Genomic DNA, 17,751 nt, shown 5'->3' with positions numbered 1-17,751 from the left:
TTTTCCAGTTACAGCTAGATGAATTTAGGTACCATTTATTTTCCCCAAAATGGTGTTTTTAATAAACCCTGTTGCTTTAACATTCAGATCTTTTCCCCATTAAAAAGCTATCAACACTCATTACCAAGGACAGGTACTTCCAGTAGACACTGGCATAGTTTACTTGCCAGCTGGAGCCCAGAAACCAGCACCTTTGCAAATAATAAACTGCATTCTTACAAGGGGCTGATGGAGGTTACTAATCCTGATAAACACTAAAAAATGTATTACAGTTAAACCTCCAACAGTCGTGTAAAACCTTCCACTGTATGTGAACAAGCATATAGACAAGTAATTTAATGTGCACAAAAGAAGGACACTGAATCAAAGTTTTTACAAATATTTATTCTTCCATATGCCTCTCCATACACAGTTTAGATGATGCCAATCTGAAAAGCAAGAAGACACATTAGGAGATGCTCATGAAGAGAAATAAATACAACTGAGATTTCCTTGTTCTGGCATCAGTGGTTCCTTTGAACGCATCACAGACATTCAGACCAAATAAAAATTTACATCACCTGCACAGAAACGACCATCTCTGAAAACAATATTAATAAGAGCAGCTTTCTGGACTGCTGAACCACATTCTGGATTGAGTGTTTACTGGAGGACTCACCTTGTTTGCAACATCCAACGCATCGTAATCTGGTGCGAGACGGACGTATGCCTTCTTCTCACCATCGGGCCTGAAGGCAGGAGTCAGGGAGGATATGATTGGTAGGGGAAAAAACAACAACAACAAAAAAAAAACAAAAAACAAGCTGGTCAGCAATGTCTACAACCAACCAATTAACACAGAGTGCTGTTAAAGCAGCTAAACAAGGCCATACAGAAATTTAGAAATCAAGAAATGGAAGACTACAGTGTCCAGCAATTAAACACCAATACTGCCAAGTACTAATGAGTCCAAGTCAACAGCCTGATACCGGCGTTCAACTCTACCTGACTTAAGACTCCTACCTGATGAGTGTGTTGACTTTGGCAACATCGATGTCATACAGCTTCTTGACAGCGTGTTTGATCTGATGCTTGTTTGCCTTGACGTCCACAATGAAGACCAGCGTGTTGTTGTCCTCGATCTTCTTCATGGCTGACTCTGTTGTCAGGGGGAACTTGATGATGGCATAGTGATCCAACCTGAGGGCAGAGCACATCATTAGTCAAATGTCCCACAGCTTCCCTGCTCATCACTGTACAATCTCCTGTCAACTGCAACTTTGATCACATTCTCCATTATACACCAACAAGTCACATTTGCCGTTATGTACAGTTTGGGTGCATCAGAAGTTTGTTAAATTGGAATCAGAGTTTTTCATACTTTGATCGCTATTAACCATCATTTGCACCAGGTCTTGAGCCGTGCCAAGCTGTCAGCAGTGTGTGGCCACTGTACTCACTTGTTCCTGCGTGGGGCACTCTTACGAGGATACTTGGGCTGCCTGCGGAGACGCAGGGTTTTGGGGCGACGGAAGGTGGGAGAAGTCCTGATCTTCTTCTTCCTCTGGCTGTGTACTCCTTTAAGAACAGCCTTTTTGGCCTTCAGTGCCTTTGACTTGGCCTCAGTCTTGGCCGGGACAGCTAGGAATAAGAGAAACAGAAATGCACTGTGACACTGTCCGATGTTTTACCAAGTAAAACATCGGACAGTGTGTATATATATATATATATATATATATATATATATATATATATATATATATATATATGTCGCTTCTGTTTGGAGCAAGAAGTTAGAAACAAGAAATTTTGTCTTAATCCACCATGCACTGCTGTCAGCCTCATGAGTACCGTGTGGACCAGCAGTAATGCAACTACTGAGGTTACAATGTGTGAAAAGGGGAATGTGACAGGACAGTAAAGTGTAATTCTTCATTTTATGTAGGTATTGATTGACTTGCTCCTTACGACTCTTTACCAAGTTAAAAATGCTGGTAATATGGGAGTTTAGGGCTATTTCTCTTGCATTTCACAGCTAAATGTCCTAGGTATACATACCATCTTGGCATACAAATATACTTGCATGCAAATCAACATCAATATATCTACAACACAATGTCTACAGCAAACAAGGAGTCATTTCCACCTAACTTCAGCACCTTTAGAACCCAAACTATATGTAGCCACCATTTAACTACAATGTGATACTTGTGATTTGGTCAGTAGGAACCGTGATCCTCTCCCTGACGCTGTCACTCTCCTCCCATTGAAACACAAGAGCATCAACTATCTCCACTGTAATGCCAAAACACCTGGGATCACACTACAGTTAGCTACTTTCAATTTCCTTGTAAGTAATATTAAACTCTTACAAGTCATTCATGATCAAACTCCTCCACAGCCGCCCCGAGCTGGTTTCACGTGCCGACACACGGCTAACCCCTGCCGGCTAATCGTGCTCTCACAAAACTGACACACAAATCCGGTTCTACCATCTTAACAGTGTCTCCGAAATGTCTTTTGTAACACCCGGCTACCTCTGGAGTATTATGGTACAAAACTGGTTCAAGGAATTTAAAAACAAATGATATTTTGGCCCCAAACGTTAACATAAATGCTAGCATGCTAGCGTTAGCTTAGCACCGGAGTGCTATTAGCACAACGTTACTTGAAGGCAGGCTGGAGACGCGGTCTGTATTACCTTCATATTTAGACAAATAATAGCGATATCCTGACCCGGTTTGGTACCAAATCAGTCTACTGTCTCATCCTGAACACGGTAACGGGAGGTAGGTGTATGTAACTGTGTTATTTACACTGTTAATGCGTATAAAATCCAAAACTTCACAAACCTTCCTTCTTCACCTTCGGTGCCATGTTGAGAAAGGAAGACTGGATGGGGTTTCCCGAAGTATAATGCATGGGCGAGATTTCAATATATATCGCGATAGTCTCGCCCAAGGCATAGACTATTTTTTCCTAGGACGGTTAAATCCTTTTAAATAAAAGCGTTCACTCTGTCTCACTGGTTGGTGTAATGTTAAGGTTAGGTTAAGGTAAGGGTTAGGTATAAATTGGTTATGGCTAAGAGTAGTAAGAGGCTGGAAAGAATGTTGGTAAGTCAGTAGGGTTATGACTTCGCCATCCTAGGGAAAAATACTGCACCGCCCATAAATAAATATCTAGTATTGAATTATTTTTTTCATTCCACTCTCATCAAGAAACCACATATACACACCGAGCTCAGTTGAAAACACAATTGCTGTAAAATATATATTTTAAAATGTGTTTAAGAAGTTGGTGCTGTTAAAATTAAGAGAGAACTTTTAAACTGAGATTTCTCCAGAATCCTATATATAGGATTCTGGAGAAATCTCAGTTTTCATAAGATTGTTTTTTTGGAAGTATGTCCAGAAGTATGTTTTTTGGAAGTATGTCCTCCCAAAAATGGATACAGATATTAGATATTAGATTACAGATATTATGTTTAGGTCGTAGGACTTGTTACAATCCCTAAGAGTAATCAGCACCTTCCCAGTGTTTGTATCTGGAGTGGGGAAGGGGCAATCACTTCCTGATGTAACAGCTGACTGCATTTGAGCATCTTGAAGCAAAACACTTCAGATCCACTCTGACAGATGGTGTGTTGTACCAGGTACTGTGGGTGTTGAATTTTGAAACATGTGTATGAGTATATCACAGACCCTTTGCTATATACCAGAGGTGTGGACTCGAGTCACATGACTTGGACTCGAGTCAGACTCGAGTCATAAATTTGATGACTTTAGACTCGACTTGACAAAATGTAAAGAGACTTGCAACTCGACTTGGACTTTAACATCAAGGACTCGTGACTTCACTTGGACTTGAGCCTTTTGACTTGGAAAGACTCCCTCCCTCTATTTTTAACACGGAATTTAATAGCAAATGAACCGGCACCGCACGAGCCAAAAGGCAGAGAAACTTTCCAGTCTACAGCAGCGCACTGACATAGATTGTGTAACAAAGCGAAGAGTTGCCACTGTATTGTGCCACTGTATTTTCACTGGCTAACAGCAGCACACTGACTTAGCTTGTCTATTCAGAGAAGAGGTATTGCTTCGTCTTATTTTTCAATCTATGTTATCACATGCATACTACTGCTGATTCATTGGTAGCTGAATTGTTAGGTCTGTTTGATAAGTAATTTACATCACTTAATTTACATTAATTATATTACATTACCAGACGGTGATTCTGCTTTACAATTTGATTTTATGACTGCAGGATCAAAAAGGTTTTCCCAGGTAGTGTGTTTTGTTAAATTAGAAGACAGTAACAAAATAAGAATGGATCAAAAAAAAAAGTTTTTATAAATAAATACAGATTTTAAAAGCATACATGATATGTTTATTACTCTGTTGTCAAAAGGACTTGAAAGGACTTGAAACTCAAACTGTAGGACTTGGGACTTGACTTGGGACTTGTCAGTCTTGACTTGGGACTTGCCTGTCTTGACTTGGGACTTGACTTGGGACTTGCCTGTCTTGACTTGGGACTTGACTTGGGACTTGAGGGCAAAGACTTGAGACTTACTTGTGACTTGCAAAACAATGACTTGGTCCCACCTCTGCTATATACCACACCCAGATTTAATAAAACATTGCTTACATGTAACCAAATAGATAAGCTGTAATCAAACATATTTCCACAGCATCAACCAGTTAAATCTCTTCAGACAGTTTCCCCAATTTTGTGGGTATTGTCATATTCATTTTTATTTATCTTAAATATTCCCTGAAATCTTGAAGTTCAACAAAAACATTACCATTTACGACAGCCTTTTGAAACATCTTTTTTGAAACATTTGTCCTCTTACACACAGCCTGTTGTACATTCCATCAAAGTTACAGGTTAACAAATGTGACAACAAAGAGAAAACATATTTAACTAGAAAACAGTTTATTTTATTTTGCCAGAAATAGTGTATGTCACAAATGTGGAAATTAGCGATATAAAACAACTAATATATCAGAAATGTCTGCATATGCATTTGATCCGTCTGTCAGACAGTTTGTCCAGTCCCTTATTTTCCTGCCGGCTTGTTTATCTTCACCTTTTTCCTGGAGGAGAAAGAGAAAAGAGAAATCCAAGTGAGTGCTGGTTTCTTCATGACGCCACCTCGTCTAACACCCACTGAAGCCAAACTGCTGAGCTGTAATGTTTATTTTAAGGGTTTACTTCTAAAAGATGTATCATTTTGAAAAATTAAATGCTGTTTGGAATTCATTTATCAGTATTTCATCACAGTAACTTCATCCTCTTGTTTGATTTTTTTATTTGTAAGACGAGGCCTAAGGTCAAATTCAGTGGTGCGCAGCATGTGTGTGTGTGTATTAAACATTATCTGTTGCCCCTGCTTAAAACTGACTTTGTAATCTAATTGTAAGAACCTCAGGACTGAACTGAGCCACAGAAAATGCACTGCACAGTGCCAAAAACACATGAATGTTTATAGGAATATTTGCCAAGAGTTTTAAAAAATATATTATAATGAATAAACTGAATTTATAGAGATTTTCTTAAAGTTTGTGTGTGTGTGTGTGTATCTGGATGTAGGTAATGTAATCAAATACTGTAATCAAACAAATATCTGCCAAACAAATCTAGTCAATTAGTATCCTAATTAACATTCAAAATCTCCAAAATCTAATCTCTACGTCCCAAGTGGTGGTGGGAAATCAGAAGAGAACCAAATCTCCCTCCTTACTTTTTTGACTTGGCTTCAGAGGGATTGGATTTCATCTTCTTCTCTATCTTCTTGTGCTTTTCTGTCCCTCCTTCTTTCTGTATTTTCCTTTTCTTCACCCCCTGTTCATTTTTCTTCTTCCCCCCTTTCTTCACCCCTGCAGTTTTTTTAGGTCCATTTTCTCCTTTCTGCGCTTCTTCCTCTCGTCCTTTCTTCCCTTGCTGGGGCTGTTTGCCTCTTTTCTTCATTAAGAAGTGAGGAGTTGTGCAGATGGTGCTCCTCTTGGGAGGTTTCTTCTGGAGCTGCCGCTTCACCTTGCTGAACACAAAACACAGCTTCATTGTTAGAAATGCATACCACAACTGAAAACACAACACCAAAATATGACCGTTTACTACAGAGCGGAAAGTTTATTATGACTGTCAGAGCCTTACCTGTGTATCTTCTTGAAGCCCACCATGTAGTCAGGCACAGGACAGCCAGCTTGCTTTATTACATTAGCGATGCTGTGGAGGTGAAATGAATGCACAGAGAAATCAGAGGAAGAAAAAAGTTAAAATAGCACGTAACCAGGGAAGAAAACAAGTCCCAGAGTCACAAAAGCAGCTGCATTGTCCATCTGCAATGGAAATTCTCAGATTTTATAAAACTCATGAGCTCGTACCTGCGCAGCAGTGGTTTGTCATTCTCGGTGAAGAAAGTGACCGCTTTCCCCTGATGTCCGGCTCTGCCTGTACGTCCTGAGAAACAGAGACGATATGAAGACGGCATGAGAAGATGGAGTGGAAAACTAAAACAAATTGGCAAAAACCAAAAGAAGGCAACACGTGGTGATGTCCGTCATGAAATATTTCACAGATTTGATCCAGGAACTAACCGATCCGGTGGATGTACTCCACAGCGCTGGTGGGGAAGTCGTAGTTCAGCACGAGGTTGACTCCTTTGAAGTCGATTCCTCTGGCCAGCAGAGCTGTGCAGATCAACACCCAAATCTTTCCGGAGCGGAAACTGTTCACTACGTTTTCCCTCTGGGAGAGAAAAACAGAGCAGCAAAGGAGGATGATTAGAGCTACCATGTGACATTTTACTGACGGTGTATGGTCTCAATGTGCGTGAATGCGTGTGTGTGTGTGTGTGTGTACCTGCTGTTGTGTGCGGTCTGCATGGATGACATCGACATTGATGCCCTCGTACACCAACTCGTGGAAAAGTTCCCGTGCTCGATCTATCGACTGCACAAACACCAACATGGGAGGCAGGAAGCCCTGAGGTACAGAGGGACCAACAACAAAAACAAAAACAAACAAAAAACATAAAAAAAAGGATGATGAGCTATCCTGGATTGTCAAGAAACAGATTTTGTATATTGAATTTTTTTCCTTTCCCCTCTGCCAGAGGTGGGAAGTAACGAAGTACAAATACTTCGTTACCGTACTTAAGTAGATTTTCCAGGTATCTGTACTTTACTTGAGTATTTAATTTTCTGCCGACTTTTTACTTTTACTCCCTACATTTGAACACAAATATCTGTACTTTTTACTCCTTACATTGTCAAAACAGGCTCGTTACTTCTCTCTCCCTCTCTCTCTCTTTTTGGTGGGGGCGGGCGGGCTCGTTACCACCAAGAAAAACATTACAACACCTGCACCGGCACCGTACGAGAACAAAAGGCAGAGAAACTTTCCAGGCTACAGCAGCGCACTGACATAGATTGTGAAACAAAGCGAAGAGTTGCCACTCCGCTGTATTTTCACTGGCTAACAGCACCACACTGGCTTAGCTTGTCTATTCAGAGAAGAGGTATCACTTCGGCTTATTTTTCATTCTATGTTATCACATGCATACTACTGCTCATTCATTGGTAGTTGAATTGTTAGGTCTGTTTGATAAGTAATTTACATTTTTAAAACAAATAATAATTTAACATATTTTTAAATTATTGGAGTCAACATCTACTCCTTCAAGATAATTTATTATGTTCTACAACTCATAAACATACACCAACACTACATACTGAGTGTTTGAGCAGCATATCTCCTCTGTGCTACAAAAGATCCGTGGTAAAAATTATTAACATTAACGCTGAAGCCCTCCCCCACAGTTTCAAAAAATCCTGGAGGAAACCCTGCACAGAGAGGGAAAGGGAGAGAGGGCGCGGGGCGTGAGAGCAGTTAAGAAAAAGAAAACCATAAAGAGAAATCTGGAGACATGGAGGAAGACAGTTACCAGGGAAGATAACGTTAGCCGACAACAAAACAGAGTCGGAGAAGCAAGAAAAAATCTGTTAAAAGTCATATACGTTAAGTATATTAAGTATTGAGAGTACCAAAGCTGTTATCAAGGTACTCATTCAAGACCTCTCAGTCAGTTCAGTCTTGATTATTGTGTGAAACTGGGCTTGCAGCAAAACTAGAATGTTGTGTGATTTTCATTCTCTCTGTACCAGCACTTTGCAGGTTGTTAATAAGAGGAAATGTTCCTGTTTTGTGTGCCCTGAACTTTTTTTTCATCAAAAAGTTATCAAAAAGGTATATGTATCATTAATGGTAAAAAAAAAAAAAAAAAAAAAAAATCATTTTTACTTTTTACTTTTGTACTTCAGTACATTTCAGAGGCTGTACTTTCTTACTTTTACTTGAGTAAAGAAGTTGAATTGGTACTTCTACTTTTACCAGAGTCTTTTCTCACACAAGTATCTTTACTTCTACTTAAGTACAGAATGTCAGTACTTTTGCCACCTCTGCCCTCTGCTTAAGATTCATAATACCTGTTCAAACAACCTGTTGAGGGTTATTTTTTTCCTCCCTAACCTACAGTCACTAAATGCTAAAAACAGAATTGGCACTCCAGGTGATTTCATGTCGACTGGACCCGAAGGGAGGTCCTGAAGCTCTCGGCTCATTTAATGCCATTTTTACAAGACAAAATTAATCCACTGGTACCTCTTGGTCATTTTAAATCCACAATCTTTTAACTCCTGTTTTAAATGGATGTCACATATTTTTTTATTAATTGTATTTATACATTACCTTTAATGGTTTGCTCTTCTTTTTCTTGTTTTTTTACTATTTTATTTTTGCTTGATGTCATTGTAAATGAGGGCCTTCAATGATTTTTAAGTTTAAGTAATAAATATATATATAAAGACAGTTTAAAATATGCAGCCATGGCTATGAAACGTTCTTTGCTGTAAAGCAGTAAAACAACACTTATTGACTAATTGAGTGCTCCAGTGGCTTCTTTTGGGTCCAATCTGCATGATATGACCCACGGCCCATTCACTACTTGTACAAATAAAGCTGCCAGAATTTTTCAGAATCACCGTCTGCCCTGAAAGTCGCGATCGGCTGGCTTAGAAAAACAACATGAATTAAACTTTACTAGGCCAAACTCCTCCTTCACAGTTTGAAAAGTAATCTCTCGCACATGGCCCCTACTTTTTTGATGATGTCCCTCATGGCCAGGAGCTTGCCGTTCTCCGTCCCGACAAACAGCAGCTCCTGTTCCACGGTGTCCACTGCTGTGTTCCTGGTAAAACACACACACACACACACACACACAGAGTTTTCAAACATGAAAAAATTAGTCTTATAAAATATGGAGTTTGACAGAAGCAGGGCACTGGGGGGAGAAAAGCATCACCTGTGTCCAATGTTGACAGACACGAGGTTGTCAAGGTTCAGGCGGCACCACTGCTCCACGTCTGCCGTGCAGGTGGCGCTGTAGAAAGCTCGGCGCACCTTGGGGTTGGAGCAGGCCAGGAACACCGTGGCCAGCTGCTCCCTGAAGCCGGTCTTACCGTCCTCGAACAGTTTATCAGACTCATCGACAACCAGCCACTCCACACTGGGCACAAACACACACAGGGCATTAACACTCAATGAAAACAGTCAATAAAATAAAACGTCAGAGAGCAGAAAATTCAACCGTACGTGCTGAGGTCGAGCGCTGGAGGATCCTGCTGGAGGAGGAAGATCAACCTGTTTGGAGTGCTGACGAGAATATCTACAGAGAGAAATGTGGGAAAGAGATGAAGAGTAAGGAAGAGTAGAACAGACTTCTACACTCTATTCTATTACACACTCTATTTTGTGCATTTGCTTTAACCCGATGTTGCTCCAAACTTCACCACTTTAAGGCAAGCTACCAAATCCTGGTTATTCAGCAACAAAACTGTACTCGTGTCGTTTCTTCCCCTTCCATTTACAACTATGTCTTTTAATTTGTAATTTTCTATAGGTATGTTACTGCTAAATGTGTGTTTTATTGTATCTTGCTGCAATCAGGTTATCTTCTATTGCATTGTACAGTTTTTTCAGTTTGTCTACGTACATTGTATCGGTTCCTATAAATAAACCAGAATTAATAAACCATGATGACATAAATACATACCATATTTTTTGTTTGACTGAGGTCCGTATTTCTTTGCTGCAAGGGAGGCCTTGTCAATGATGTGAACTCTGAATCCGAGTCCCTCCGAGAGACGAAGCAGCTCCCTGTAGGTCTACACATAACACAACGAAGAGGACAAAGCAAAATCAACAGGATTTGTTTTGTCTGCACATTGGACGTAAATGTTTCAAGCATGAGGAGAAACCCCAACTGTATTGCAGTTGGGGTTTCTCCTGAGAGCAAAGATCTGAGAGCAAAGATCTTAGGTAAAGAAAAGTTTAACGGCAAACACTGCTGCATCCCTAACTAACTCCTCTATCATCATGATATCCTTGTGATTAGAAGCTCATTATCATTGAATGTTTTGAGAAAATGTTACATGAAAAACTGTCTGCAGCAGCCATTTTAGGATTTGTTCTTGGTGACCCCTCTCTCCTCTTCACTACTCCTTACTTTGAACAGATGCATATTCTCAGCCCTAATATTTAGGAGTGACTGACATGCCCCTAGTTCTTAAAAGTTGCTCCTAACTTGGTGGAGTTAGGAGCAAAACTTTTAGCCTAAGATGTCTTGGGGAAATTACCCATGATCAATGCAAGGGTTTTTTCAATTCATAATCAGCTTTAGCTTTTTTTTTTTTTTTTAAATGGCATGCACATAATACTCAAATATTTGTTGCAAACTTGCACTGAATGGTCAATCATGAGAAAATGGATCTACACACACAGTCTGTTCCCAATCAAGAGGCCCAAAAGCACTGGAAACCCTTTGATCCTCTGATGTGTAGCCAGGAACAGACCTGTGTGTGTGTGTGTGTGTGTGTGTGTGTGTGTGTGTGTGTGTGTTCTGTACCTGGCTGGCCAGCTCTCTGGTTGGAGAGATGATCACAGCTCTGAAGCCCCGGTTGGCCGGCTGTTTCAGGTGAGCCAGCAGTGGGAGACAGAAGGCCAGAGTCTTCCCTGATCCTGTGGGAGCGCAGGCCAGCAGCTCGCGGCCCTGACACACCAAGTCAGACATGGAGGAATTAAAATCAGAGCCAAATCCTTACAGAAACAGTCCACATTCACATGTAAGGTTAGATATAAACTTCAACAAACAGGCCTGAACAAAACTACACCACGTGGAGAAGCAGGGGTGGAAGTTACTAATTACATCTAGTCCTGTTACTGCAATGGAGAAGCTTTTTGCGTAGTTGTACTATTCTGACTCGTTTTTTAAGTCAGTAATTTTACTCTTACTGAAGTACATTTTTGCTCGAGTATTGTACTTCACTGCATCTTAAAATCATATCCATTACAGAGAACAAATGATCAGTGACAGATTGTGGAACTTCTCATGATAAAAAGCCAGTCAACAAAGATGAAGAGAGGAACCTGCTTCTACTTTGTTGGTTCTACTTTTTGCCGTTTCCAAATTTCCAATAAAAGGTGCACTATGTGGAAGCGTGGACCATTTGGAGTCAACTTGCAAAAAATGTGGAATAAGTGTAGGAAAAAATGTGGAAAATATCAGTAAGTTGAGACTATCATATTATGTGCTTAGTCCACATATGTCAGTAGAGTCTACATGGCCCTCACCTCAATCAACCCTCAGCAATTCTGCAGAGTGCCTCTTTAAAAGCATCTAGTTTGAACCATGTTCTCTCATCCTTTTATAACAGCACATTTTAAGAGATACTTTTTGTACTTGAGTAGCTTTGCTGTGTTCTCTCTGTTATGAAGCCACTGAATGTGTGTGTGTGTGTGTGTGTGTGTGTGTGTGTGTGTGTTTGCGCGCCTACATGCATCATCAGTGGTATGGCCTGCATCTGTATGGCTGTTGGCGAGTTCAGTCCTGCGTCTCTCAGGTTGTGCAGGAGCCGCGGGTGAAGGCCGTAATCAGCCTGCAGCTCGTCAAACGTGCACACGGGGTCCGGCACGTCGCAGCCGTGCACGTTGATGCGGTTCTTTGCGCGAATGCGGTTCACCTGCAGCAAACAGAGACACATTCAGCTGTCATGTTCTCAATCAGCACAGACAGCTTCACCGGTGAGGCCAGGTCAATCAGACGGCAGCACTTCAGTTTTGTGTGTTTATCATCACTTCATATTCAAATACAACCATCTGTGGAGGAATGTGGGACTATGTGAGCACCTTCTCCTGATGAAGATGCTTCAGCCTCTTCTGTGAGCTTCTTTCCTTCCCTTCCTGTGGCAGGTTCTGGATCTTTCTGTCCAGAGAGGAGGTCCAGCTGATTCCATCTCCTCCTGTCTCCTTCTGTGGCCCAGCAGCAGCAGCTCCTGCAGCACAGGGAGCACCATACATGAACAGCAGCACCTTGTTTAATAAGCAAAGCAGCTTTAAATCACATTTAAAAAAAAAAAAAAATAATAATAATAATAATAAATAATCTGTAAACATGATTATATGGCTTTTCAACTGATATTTTTTTATGAAGTCCTGCATCTGCTCGTAGGGGTGGAAAATGTTGCAGTGTTTGGTGGGCTGCTCAAACTTTAAACCACAGCAAGTCACGCCGCAATCAGTGATTCAAGACAAATATTCCACCTTAGCAGTCAGTAAACTATGCACAACCTGACCAAAATATGTTGTTAATGCAGATGCTTTCAATGTTGAATTTTGGCTCTTATATTTTTCATCTGAAACGGCATAAAGACAAGATAAGATTCATAATTTGAGAGCAGATTCATTTTCAGTAATATTAAATGAAAAAAATGGGGCGCAACAGCTCTTTTTGCACTGATTTTTTGCTCTGATCCCAACAAATATCCTGACACAGTGATGACATGACAGATTAACAAAGCCCAACACCTTACCCTCTGTCTCCACCTGGCCTCCTCCTCCTCTCTCCTCCGTCGTCGTCTTCTTCTTCTTCATTCTTAAGGCTCTCTCCTCCAGCTTTCGTTTCCTTTTGCTTCCCACTTCACTTTCCCCGCTGTCACTGTCCACCTCATCCTCCTCTTCCTCTTCATCCTGCCTCTCCTCCAGCCCACAGCCGCTCTGGTCTTCATTGGCTGCCCCGGTGCCGAAATAATCGATGCCAGATAGACGGTCCGTGAACGCCGCGTTTCCTCTGGCTCTCACTACCTGCAGCATGAACAGAGCAAAACCACACACTCAGACACAGATTGTCATGTCAAAAACAAGCCACAACATGTGACAACTATAGAGAAGCCACCATTAATGATGAAGCGTCTGAAATGCTGTGTTAATCTAGTTGGCTGGCTGTGAATCCCGTGTCAGATCCTCCACACGCAGCACGCTGGATCCATTCAGAAAACACGATACCAGGCCTGATGCTCTTTAGTTTAATCAGCTTTTATCTTATTTTGATAACGTGCTGTCATAGCAACTGTTCTTTTACCTTAAAGCGCTGGGCATCCTGGCCAAACCTCTTCAAATCAAACTTTGCTCCTGCTCCGAGCTTCCGAAACAAGTCGAAGGCGTCCATTGCTCCCAGCGTGGTGGAGCCAGGCGGCGCTAATCGACCTCCGCATCATTAACCCACTGCAGCAGCCGCGGCGCTGGCGCCCCCTGCTGGCCGCGTCCAGAACTGACGGAGAAAAGACTAGTAATGTCTGCGTTGTGTAGGTATGTAGGTTTTTAGTTTAGTTGTCTCCTTCTGTCTGTACTTCTACTACCTTTGTTACTTTTTTCGTGAAGTATATTCACAGCGACATTTCTAACGAAAAAAACATATGTAACGTGTACACTTCATGTACTTGACTTGAATTTAATCCAATAAAGTATATAAAAAAAAAAGATATTCCCCAGTTATTCAAATTACTCTAAAATAATTCCCTTACAGAGGGATTTTTACATTTCTGCTTGATTTCCAAACTGAGGTCCCACACTGCAGCAGGATGTCAGGCTTACAGCTCAGACTGTGTGAGCCCCTCTGACAGCTGCACAGTGGAGAGGCACCTATAGGGAACCACATGTTAACCCCATTGTAAAGGCTCCTGGCCTATAGCAGCACATCACATTTTCTCCACTGGAGGCTCATCCATGAGGAGACTTCCCACAGTCTCACACATGTAGGGACAGCCTTTACAGCTCTGCAGCACAGTTTATCCACTGGAGGGGCACTTCTCCACTAGAGGAGCACCTTGTTTAGTCATTATTTATTTATTGCATGAGGGGGCACCATAGAGGGCATTTGATCTTTTTCTCCCATGTGAAGGGCAGACAATGGGGCACTTCATCTTATTTGTGGCAAGAGCATTGTAGCACCATATTGGAAATTATTTTTGTCCATACCAATCTGCCAAAAACGCAAATCATATGAACATCCACACGCAGTGGGCATGGCAGACAGAGAGAGAGGGGTGATGAGGAGTCTGAGGGAATGAAGGGGTGCAGGAATTCACCTTAGAAAGTTTACTCAGCATGTTTTGTTGTTGTTGTTGTTGTTGTTGTTGTTGTTGTTGTTGTTATAGGACATGATGGATAAGCAGAGACAGGATGCTAGTCTGACTGACATGGATATGGATTTTGCAGTCGGACTGGGTTGTAGTGAGAGCATGGAGGATAAAATGTAGATTTGGGTGCGTGATCCACACTCCGGAGCAGAAAGTGGCGGTAATCCACCAGTAAGCCGGATGCCGACTGCCGTAGAACAAGAAGAAGAAGAAGAAGAAGAAGCGCATGCGCGTCCCGTTGTAAACAGGAAGCAGACGCGGCGTCCTGTGCGCGGGCTGGCTGCTCAGAAAACACCTCGGACGAGGAGCAGCAATGGCGAAAAGTAGGAGCCGAGACTTCTTCGCTTGGACCGACGACGAAGTGGAGCTGCTGCTGAAAGTGACACATGAATACAAGACGGCCAAGGCGAACGACAACATAGACTGGGAGTCGTCGCAAAGCAAGTACGGCGACATATTTGAGCGGTACCGGGAGCTGTACCCGTCGCGGGAGGAAGCCCTGGCCATGGGCAAGGAGTACCCGCACAAGAAGGACGAGATCACTAAAGGTACTCCAGGCCCAGCTCTAATGATTTGGCTGTATTTCTTTAACTCAAAAATGACTGACTAGATTTAAATGGAGCCGTGTTTTAACCTCCTGCTGCGCGCGGGCACACACACACACACACACACACACACACACACACACACACACACACACACACACACACACACACACACACACACACACACACACACACACACACACCTGTGTGAGCAGGGGGAGGGGGGCTCAAAATACATGCACCCGGGAGGAGGAGGGGAGGTGGGGGTCTCTACAGTGTGATGAAACATGATGCATCATTATCACAGGTTAAACTACTGTGGAAGTTATTCAGACCGCATGCATGAGATGTAACATGATGATGTGTTCATTTTACAAGATATAAATAAATAAAATTTATTGACCAAAGTGCTCTACAAGAGGACAGGGAAAAAAAAACAGCTGCACAAGGGACGTTACATACAAAGTTAACAGTGAAAAATAAATAAATCAACTACAATAACAAGAGAGATGTAGAAAGTTATGGAGAGGGAAGGGAAAAACTTGCTTTTTCAAAGGGGTCCCTTGACCTCTGACCTCCAGATATCTGAATGAAAATGGGTCTGTGGGCGCCCGCCGGTCTCCTCTCTGCAGACATGCCCACCTCATGCTGATCCCATGCAGTCTGGTGCACAAACCATGCAGGTTTTGCATGCAGTACAAATGTGTTATTTTCTCCTGTTCTGAAAAGGTGTATTTGTGCATACTGGGTCCTAAACAATTAATGCAACTCCAAAGTTGCATAAATTGGGTTTGACTGGAAAGCTGAGACTTGTGTGGATTCAGTGAGCCCAATTTTATTAATGTCTGATAATGTTAGCTCTCATAGTAGATATTTCATTGTAGTGGGACCTTTTTTTTTTTTTTTTTTTTAACTTGTCGTCACTATAAAATGACCCACTGTGACCTTTAGGATAATCAGAACTTCATGAAACTTTACATCCACAAACTAGAGGACCAGCCTTAACAACTGCACTACATATTGAATACATATTGAACCCGGGTATCGTGATACTGTTGAGTTGGTAGATAAGCATATTGTCCCAGCCATACTAGCTATTGAAGAAGTAAAAGTGAAGAAAAGGCCCATCACTCATCGGGTTAGGGTTACGTGTGTTTTCAACCATACCATCCAGCAGTGCACAAAGTTATCATACCAGCTGCAACATTAAAGTGACCAACACTAATAAGTTTCTTTGTGTGGTTGTGTGTTCACAGGCCAGCTGACTACCAAACTCAAGGCCATCCGGATGAGATACAGACAAGCAGTGGAGCTGGGTAGGAAAAGTGGCCGTGGGCGGGTAGTCCTGCTCTATTTTGAGCTCTGTGAGACCATCTGGGGCGCCCCTCCTGCCACTCATGCGATATCAGAGGGCATTGAGACCAGCGATGTGACCGTGGAGGTGAAAGAGGAGATGGTCAGCTCACCGGACACCGGGTCGTCGTCTGTCCCGGGAGCAGACGGAGCTGCGGAAGGCGCAGCGTCTACAGACACAGTGGCGAGTCGACGCCAGAGAGTGGATGCTACTCTTAATGGCTGCAGGAGAGAGAAACTCAAGAGAAAACTCACCACGGATTCAGTTGCACAGGAGGAGCTGGAAATCAAGAGGCAACTCCTTCAACAGTTAAAGGCGACTGATGTAGAGTTTGTGCAGACACTGGACCGGTGGTCATCCATGATGGACCGTCTGAACTCTAATATTGAGCTGCTTGTACAGCACATCGTGGGCTCAGGCACCTCTCAGTGTGCGACTCCATCACCGACTGACTGGAAACCTGTTATCAAAACGGAATAGCTAAAACTAACTCAAGAACTCAAACGTTTTTGTTTTTTTTTAAAAGATGGTTTTGTAAAATACTTGCCTCAGATTCCCTGTCATGTTGTTTAGTGTTGTCTCTTTAAAATATTTCTCTCTCTTTCACAGTGTAGGCTGTATCAGTGTACATAAGCTAAAATATTGATTTATAATTGCTGAGACTTTTTTTTTTCTTCTTTTTGAAGCAGAAATGTTTTTTTATGAAAATTTATATGACCTCCACAGTATTACAGCATTTTTAAGCTGATTTACATTACTTCATTACACTGGTGTGAAGTTCTGATAAAGTTTCGTTTAAATGGTAAAATGAGTGTTTGAAGTGATATAACACCCGTATATAGTTATACACTACGTGAATTATGGATATGAGACAAGTACATTTAACTTGTTATGTCACATAGTTGGATAATCTAAGATTAAGTCCTTTAAGACTAAGTAGCCTATTGCAATTTTCTGACCATTTTGAACATTGGATGTTGATGTGAACATGGACACATGTCCATTTTTTCCATATCTTTCATTCATTCAGTATGTCAATGACAAATTGTAGTGTTGCCAAATAAGGAGACTGACTTGATTCTGTACCTGTACCATGTCTAATATGATTAAAAAAAACTGTTAAGACAGTATCTTGGAAATGTAAACAATCAAAATGTGTTAATATGTATGTACAAACTCAGGAAATGGCTTTAAAAAAAAAAACAAACACTGATGGAGATGTAGTTGACTTTACTTATTTGCAAAATAACCCAGCTGGGCTGCTGACTGGGAGTGTGTGTGTGACATGTGTTTCTACTCATGAGCCGTGGACGGTAATGGCTTCATGTTTGTT

The 17,751-nt window shown here is 41.7% G+C and overlaps 3 protein-coding genes and 1 non-coding gene across 4 annotated transcripts; 1 reads left to right on the top strand and 3 right to left on the bottom strand.

The window, feature by feature from the left end:
- Nucleotides 1–363: 363 nt before the first annotated feature.
- On the bottom strand, nucleotides 364–2,889 carry rpl23a (ribosomal protein L23a). Its single transcript, XM_030068377.1, has 5 exons — nucleotides 2,832–2,889; nucleotides 1,440–1,620; nucleotides 1,003–1,179; nucleotides 659–728; nucleotides 364–428 (listed from the first exon to the last, which is right to left on the bottom strand). The coding sequence occupies exons 1-5, from the start codon at nucleotides 2,854–2,856 to the stop codon at nucleotides 414–416; spliced, it is 468 nt and encodes a 155-aa protein (XP_029924237.1). The 5' UTR covers nucleotides 2,857–2,889; the 3' UTR covers nucleotides 364–413.
- LOC115372118 (small nucleolar RNA Z17) lies at nucleotides 1,317–1,389 on the bottom strand. Its single transcript, XR_003929428.1, has one exon. It is a non-coding gene; the product is annotated as a small nucleolar RNA Z17 (small nucleolar RNA).
- A 1,815-nt stretch (nucleotides 2,890–4,704) lies between the features above and the next one.
- Nucleotides 4,705–13,618, bottom strand: ddx52 (DEAD (Asp-Glu-Ala-Asp) box polypeptide 52). The gene is made up of 15 exons (XM_030068375.1): nucleotides 13,463–13,618; nucleotides 12,915–13,185; nucleotides 12,232–12,377; nucleotides 11,880–12,065; nucleotides 10,952–11,095; nucleotides 10,100–10,211; nucleotides 9,640–9,712; nucleotides 9,350–9,553; nucleotides 9,145–9,235; nucleotides 6,850–6,972; nucleotides 6,585–6,735; nucleotides 6,372–6,447; nucleotides 6,142–6,213; nucleotides 5,729–6,025; nucleotides 4,705–5,081 (listed from the first exon to the last, which is right to left on the bottom strand). Exons 1-15 carry the CDS (start codon nucleotides 13,547–13,549, stop codon nucleotides 5,045–5,047), a joined length of 2,070 nt encoding a protein of 689 aa, XP_029924235.1. The 5' UTR covers nucleotides 13,550–13,618; the 3' UTR covers nucleotides 4,705–5,044.
- Nucleotides 13,619–14,757: 1,139 nt separating this feature from the next.
- Nucleotides 14,758–17,609, top strand: LOC115371188 (uncharacterized). The gene is made up of 2 exons (XM_030068376.1): nucleotides 14,758–15,067; nucleotides 16,321–17,609. Exons 1-2 carry the CDS (start codon nucleotides 14,833–14,835, stop codon nucleotides 16,896–16,898), a joined length of 813 nt encoding a protein of 270 aa, XP_029924236.1. The 5' UTR covers nucleotides 14,758–14,832; the 3' UTR covers nucleotides 16,899–17,609.
- The last annotated feature ends 142 nt before the right edge of the window (nucleotides 17,610–17,751 follow it).

The sequence above is a fragment of the Myripristis murdjan genome, chromosome 14 (assembly GCF_902150065.1).
Source record: "Myripristis murdjan chromosome 14, fMyrMur1.1, whole genome shotgun sequence".
In the NCBI taxonomy this organism is placed as follows: domain Eukaryota; kingdom Metazoa; phylum Chordata; class Actinopteri; order Holocentriformes; family Holocentridae; genus Myripristis; species Myripristis murdjan.
The sequence above is the reverse complement of the archived record's forward strand: the minus strand, read 5'-3'. Positions and strand labels throughout refer to the sequence as shown.